Below are 6,917 nucleotides of genomic sequence, written 5' to 3' on the forward strand. Positions count from 1 at the left end.
CGTCCGTGTGGGAGACAGAGAAAATATAAAGAGAGAAAAAAAATAAAAAGACAGAAAAAGACACGGACAGACACGGAGTGGAGGGATGGAGAGTGGGGGGGGGGGAGGTGGAGGAGATTTCCAAAATGTCTCCCCCAACTCTCACACACACACACACACACACACACACACACACACACACACACACACACACACACACACACACACACACCACTCATCTCAAAAAGCCTGGTGACGTGTAACATCCATTTTGGGCTGGACCGCCAAAAATAGGTTTCGGGTCCCTCGAAGCTCTAGCTTTTGCATCCCCTTCCCCCCTACCAGAAATTCAGCTCGGCCGAGGTGATAGCTTTGGGGACACGTGGGTGACTCCTCTAGTAGCTGAACAGCTTGCCTACCAAGGCATTTCGCCTTCTTCGTCCCTCCCCGCCTCCTCCCGGAACAGCTGCACCCTCCGCTCTTTGTACTCACCAGGTGAAGAGTTTTTCTTTAACCCTGAGCAGGACGTTCATGAAATTACTAAGAAGTCCCGGTGCTTCCGAGGAGCACGGAGCTTGAGGACTAGCCGCCTCCATGTGCAGGATCTGCGTCTGCCTCGGTCTTGTCTAGCACTGTGGGATTTCCACCAAAATGTGCCTGCTGGCCCGAGAAGGGAGGAGGCGGTGCTTGTGTGCAGCTAGATCAGACTTTTCTCCACCCGCGGAATCCTCCTCTTTCTGGCTCTCTACTCTGCCTTGCTCCTTCTGCAGCAAATCATTAACAGTCGAGAGAGGAGAGCCAGACAATCCATTTGCAAATTATAACACTAGCATCGATGGGGTGCAAAGAACACAGAAGGCGGGAGAGGGGAACTTGCTTTCGTGGGCTGTCGGTTCTGAGAACTTATGTGCATTTCATGTTTTTATGACTCCTATTTGATGTCAATAAATGAGATGATATGATTTTTTTTATTCCCAGGTTCTTTTCAGCAGATTATAGGAAAAGAACCAGCAGATACCTAAACATTTTTTAAAAGATTCTGCCCCTCCCCAGTATCGCCCAAGCTCTTTCCCTCTGACTTATTTGCAGAAGGCATTTTTCTCAGTAAAGAACTAAACTACCTTTGGTACTGTGTTTATTTTCCTTTCAAAATGCTGTTGATAGTATGAAAGGAAAGCGAGAACATATCTCTGTTGTGTGAAGCATGGTGTATTTCCTTCCTTCTTGGACCTGTTCTAGCTGGCCCTTTATTATTCAGAGCTGTGACAGCATAAAAACAAAGTTTGCCAGCTCTGCTGGTTGGCACTAATTCTGGGATGCCCTGTCCCTGTGCCACTCCATTAGCTGAACCCATGTGCTGAGGAGAAATTGAAAGCATTATCAGACCTCTTGGAACTAGTGCCTGGAGCTTCTGGATCAACCCATTTCTTTCATGTTACTGTTTCAAAGCATTGTGTAACCCTGAGAAGGAAGCATGACCTCCCTCTGCTTCCTGCTTCTCTGATAGGAAAAGCACTTGGAAGACAAAAACCTGACCTGGTGTTTGTTTGTTTATTTTTTCTTTACTATTTCTCTTCCCCAACCCCCTCCATCTCCTGCCCATGACCCAAGCTTTGATGAATTCAAAGAAGTTTGCCAAGAAATAAAGGGGTTGGCAACTCCAAAGAGACTTCCAGTAAGAAATTATATTTTAACGAAGCCTTGAAAAGAAACACTCCTTATCGATAATGAAATATGTTTCCCTCTTCTGTGGTAGAGCACAGGTGTGCAATGGGCAGACATGATCAACCCATCAAGTTTTTGTTTTGGTTTTTTTAGTGAGGCAGTTGGGGTTAAGTGACTTGCCCGGGGTCACACAGCTAATAAATCTTAGGTGTCTGAGGCCGGATTTGATCGCAGGTACTCCTGACTCCAGGGCTGATGCTCTATCCACTGCACCATCTAGCTGCCCCTGGAAGTAACTTTAACACTGCCCCAGCATTACTCCAAAATGAGGTCATCCCCTACAGATGAATATTGATTGGCTTGCATTATTTTAGTATCAGGATTAAAATACTTTAAGTGGGTTTCTGGGCATCTATCCATGATCTTTAATCGAAAGAAAAGATGCTGCAAAAATAATTTAGGCTTTAATAGTATAAAAAGAAAAGCTTTATCAGAGTCAACTGATATAACAAGGCTTTGTGTGTGTTATGTTCATATTCATTGTAACAGATTTTTAAAAGAGGGTAAGAAAGAGCTAGAATTACAGCTATTAATAAGAAGCATAAATCTCTATCTCTGATATAACATGGAATGATAAAAGGTACATGCATACATTAAGGATACATTATGCTTTTTCAAGGCACTAATTGAGAAATTCAAGGTTATAATTTTAACAATGTATAATTTTGATAAGTTGGAAGTTTTATGATTGCTATGTGAGTCATATCTGAACACCATGATAAGAATACATTAACTAAATTGTATCCTTTTTAATTTAAAAGAAATTAAATGTGGAAAAGGGAGAAAACTGATATGGGGGGAATAAGAGAAGCTATAGGTATAAGTATTCTTAACTTCTTTATCCAGTGATTACTGTTTAAGCTAATTAAACTATAGCTATCATGATAGACATTTTGTATTTGAACTATTAAAGTGTAATGTATACTTTGGTTGATTTTCTTTAAGTGACTACTTAAAGTCTATGTTAAAAAAATTTTCTGTTGCTATCATTCTGGTAAAAATACCTGTTACCACTAGAGGCTCACCATGATTCATAGATGTCTCATTACAGCTGTGTTTTCAGTACTTGCTTTTTACAAAAGTGTTCGAAGAATCCTACTCAGAATCAACCTGTTGTGTGGTGGTGGTGTTGTGGTTTTTTTCATCTCAACTGCCTTAAGTGTATAAGGTACCAATCAAACAAAAAGACCCAAAAAATAAAAATAAAAAAGACAGGATTATTTAAGGCTTTCAGGAACGTGAAGCAAATGACCAAAAAGCAGAACAAATCGATATTATTATGTGCTTGTGTAGCATTTTTGCTTGGAAAAATTCATTTGATTAGTTCTTTCATTAGGGGAATGCCTATTTTCCAAGTCATGCTATATTATTGGATGGATACACCATAGAGCTTGCCCATCAATAAATATATCTTGGATAGACACAGCAAGTGGACAATGAACTTGTTATGGGCCTAGAGCACCCCAGAAGTTCTCTGGGGTACATCAAAGAACCTTCTGAGAAACTAATCCAAAGGACAGACACACCTAAAGAGATAAGTGGAACCAGATTGGGTGAGCTAGCTCTGGGACCTCCACCCCTCATCCCTGGGGCGACAAGATTAGGTGTGGCTGCTTCCTTTGTGTCCTGAGGAGATGGTTTGAGAGATCTGCAGCCACCTCTCACCCAATTCCTCCAGCCACCACCAGTGGGGGATGGCCCTCCCTCACTAAAGGAACTTTCCACAGTCAGATGGTCACCCCCATCAGTCCTCTATAAAAGTATCTGCCTAGGGGGCGGCTAGATGGCGCAGTGGATAGAGCACCAGTCCTGGAGTCAGGAGTACCTGAGTTCGAATGCGGCCTCAGACAATTGACACCTACTGGCTGTGTGACCCTGGGCAAGTCACTTAACCCCCATTGCCCCACAAAAAAAAAATTAAAAATTAAAAACAAAAGTATCTGCCTATCTCCTGCTCAAGGAAATTGGTATCTCAGAGCCACTCTCTCTGTGCCATGCCTTCTCCCCATGAGCAGTCCAAGGACTTTCATGGTTTCCCTTCCCCTTCCTCTAAATAAACTACCATCTTAGTCTAATTGCTTTTGTGTGCAAGAGGGTGTAATTCTTTAAAGAGGAATTCCTAAGGACCCCAAACCCCTACCCCTATCCCTATCCCAAACCCCGAACCCCCTACCCCAATTTCCCCATGACAAACTGCTCCTAGAATTGAATTGGAGAGTGAGTTAGATTGTCTTTGGAAAGCTGCTTCCCTTTTGTTGACTGAAGAGAAATAAAAATGTATAATCTAATTAAGTGAAACTAGGAAGATCTGGGTTCAAATTCTTCCTCTGACATTTATTAGCTGTGTTAGCCAAGGAAAGTCACTTAAGTCCTCTGAGCTACCTGCAGCTAGCTTGTATTCATCTACTAAATAATAAGTGGTATGAAATATTGATGGTTATGGGAACCCTCTACAGACAAAATTCACATAATGACTATTGACATTTTAATGACCCTTACAATTCTTCCTGAAAAAAAAAAATCTTTCTGATGATGCTACATGGCTGCAAGTCATGTCACAATCTCTAAAGCATTAAAGTTGAGGGTCACTGAAAGGGTAATGAGAGGCATGTGGTGGACACATCTAAGCTGCATCCTATTGCCAAGAATTGTGTATGAAAATTGGCATAAAGGGTGTCATCATTGTAAGGGGCTAAAATTCTAGCTATACTGTATAAAATATCTAATGAGTGGTCACCATTAAATTAGAAGCTTTAGCAAGAGTTTAGACTTTTAAACATTTATTAAGGAGAATAAGAATTTGGTGAAGAGAGAACAGCCTAAATTCAGCTGTCTATCTCGGGGAGCTAGCATCTCCTGCTCTGCTCTCCACAAGAGTCCTGATGAAAGAGAGAGAAAGAGCCAGCCTCGCCCCCTTCTTCCTCCCACAAGCTTCCTGTGAAACTGGGAACATCCCATCCACAGGCACTCACAGCTCCAAGCTAATTGGCTGGTAGCTTTGATAGTACCCATGAGCAAACATCACTTCCTGACGCCAAGGAAAAACCACATGGCTTGCTCTCAGACACCTTCTCCTCATGGTGGAGCTTTCCTACAGTAACTCTCCAGCAGGTGGTGTCACTCCAATCGTTACATCATAGAAATGAACCATCAAAAAAGAAGGTGGGCTGGTCATGCAGTAAGAATCAGGCATAACTAGTAAACAGCTTACAACCACAACCAACATCCATTGTAAAGAGATATAGAGAAAGTCCCCCAGCACTTTGGGTGGACCCCTGTGGAATAATTTATAGAAAGACATAGACAAAATCTTCACAGGCTGAGAGGGCATGAATAAATTGGATCATTGAAGGAACAAGGATGATATTACAAATCCTTTAGATTAGTAGAAGTCTTCCAGGGCTTTGGTGGAGGAAAAACATGGACGAAAATCAAACAAGATAAGAATGCAATGAAGAGATTGTAATCTGTACCAACTAGAGGAACAAACCTCACAATGATAAAATCAGATCCTTAAAAATTTCTCACTATGGGAAAGGTAAGTTATAACATAAGCTAATCAATCAACCAACCATTTATTGAGCATAAATATGTGCCATAAAAGTATAGTACTAAATGCTGTAAAGTATACCAGATATACATTTATGGAGTGTTCAAGGAGGTCTAGCACCTTGGGTAGGAGGGCTTGCTAAGCCTTTTTAAGGGCTGCTTATCTTCCTTAGGTGTCTACCTGGCACTCAACTCTAACCTGTGGCTCCAAAAAGCTGTAGCATGCCCAGCAGCAATGCCCCCAATAAACCATCTTGGTAAACAGACTAAACCTGGTTGAGGGTAACCAACAGACCTCAAACCTGTTGGTGAGTTGGGGGAGGGGGAGGGGGGGGTGAAGTGTCAACCCCAAGCACATATGAAAACTTCTCCTGGCAAAATGGGCAGATGAGAACAGCCATGAAGACAACTGATGCAGGCATTTTGGAGAGCTCAGAGCTTGGTTAGACACTGAAGATGCCAAGGTCATCCACTGCATCCTGGACCATCACCAATTGTCCTGACTATTATCCTTCCACTGGACTTCAATGACTCTGGAAGAGATAGTGAGGCTGATGACTTTTTGCAACTCTGCCTCACTTAAATCCAGTTCATACATGAATCGAGACATTGACCATTACATGACATCATTAGTCTTCTTCAAAAATGAAGGAAAAAATAACACATTCGTGCAAAAAAAAAAAGTCCCTTCTAAGAGAAAAGACTTCTGCTGTCAGTTGTCAGTTACCATTTCTGCATAACCCCATGGACCATGCATCCTGGCAAAGATATTAGAGTGGTTTGCCATTTCCTTCTCCAGTGGATTGAGGCAAACAGAGGTTAAGTGACTTGCCCAAGAAAACACTGCTAATAAGTGTCTGAGGCCACATTTGAACTCAGGTCTTCCTGACTCGGTGCCACCTGGGTGCCTCATGTAAAAGACATTATACCAGATATTCTATTTGATTAAAAAATAAATGTTACTGCCCTTAGCTACATCAAGATTTAGAGACTTATAGTATGAAAAAGAACAAAGTATATCACATTCTAACAGAAAGGATAGCTTTCTGTGGTTTTATTTGGTTTGAACTCCAAAAAACAAGATAACTCAATACCTTCAGGACTTCCTCAGCCTTCTCTCCCCTCTAATTGCAAGGCTGAAGGGTGGAACACTAAATTCCTCCCAAAGATTTCCTTTATCTATAAAGGACTTTCCATCTGCTGCTCTGCCTGGTTTGAACTCCAAGGAACACACACAGGGTCCCCCACCACCACCTTTTTTCCAACCCTCCCACCCCACTTTCCATTTTCCTTTTATGTATTGTCTTCTCTCATTAGATTGTAAATTCCTTGAAAGCAGGGATTAGCTTTTTTTTTTTCTTATTTGTATCCCCAGAATTTAGCACAGTACCTGGCACACAGTAGGCACTTGATACATTTTTATTGAATTGAAATTATATATATGTAAGAATCCAATTAATCATTTAAATAAAACATTTATCTTTTCCCAAAAAATGCCTGTTTGCATAATTGTTATTTATTAATTAACATACATTAAGGCAGTTAGGTGGCACAGTGGATAGAGCACCAGCTTGGAGTCTGAAGATTCATTTTTATGAGTTCAAATCTGGCCTCAGATATTTATTAACTGTGTGACTCTAGGTAAGTTACATAACCCTGTTTGC

General features: G+C 41.4%; 1 protein-coding gene across 1 annotated transcript in view; it reads right to left on the reverse strand.

Annotated features, from left to right (window-relative positions):
• The window catches only part of SLC35F2 (solute carrier family 35 member F2), an 80,499-nt gene extending 79,783 nt beyond the window's left edge, over nucleotides 1-716 (reverse strand). The window contains exon 1 of the mRNA XM_043995217.1: nucleotides 472-716. Within this exon, the coding sequence (XP_043851152.1) occupies nucleotides 472-575 (104 nt within the window). The 5' untranslated portion in view covers nucleotides 576-716. The remainder of the gene's footprint in view (nucleotides 1-471) is intronic.
• Nucleotides 717-6,917: the final 6,201 nt, after the last annotated feature.

The sequence above is a fragment of the Dromiciops gliroides genome, chromosome 3 (genome assembly GCF_019393635.1).
Source record: "Dromiciops gliroides isolate mDroGli1 chromosome 3, mDroGli1.pri, whole genome shotgun sequence".
NCBI classification, from domain to species: domain Eukaryota; kingdom Metazoa; phylum Chordata; class Mammalia; order Microbiotheria; family Microbiotheriidae; genus Dromiciops; species Dromiciops gliroides.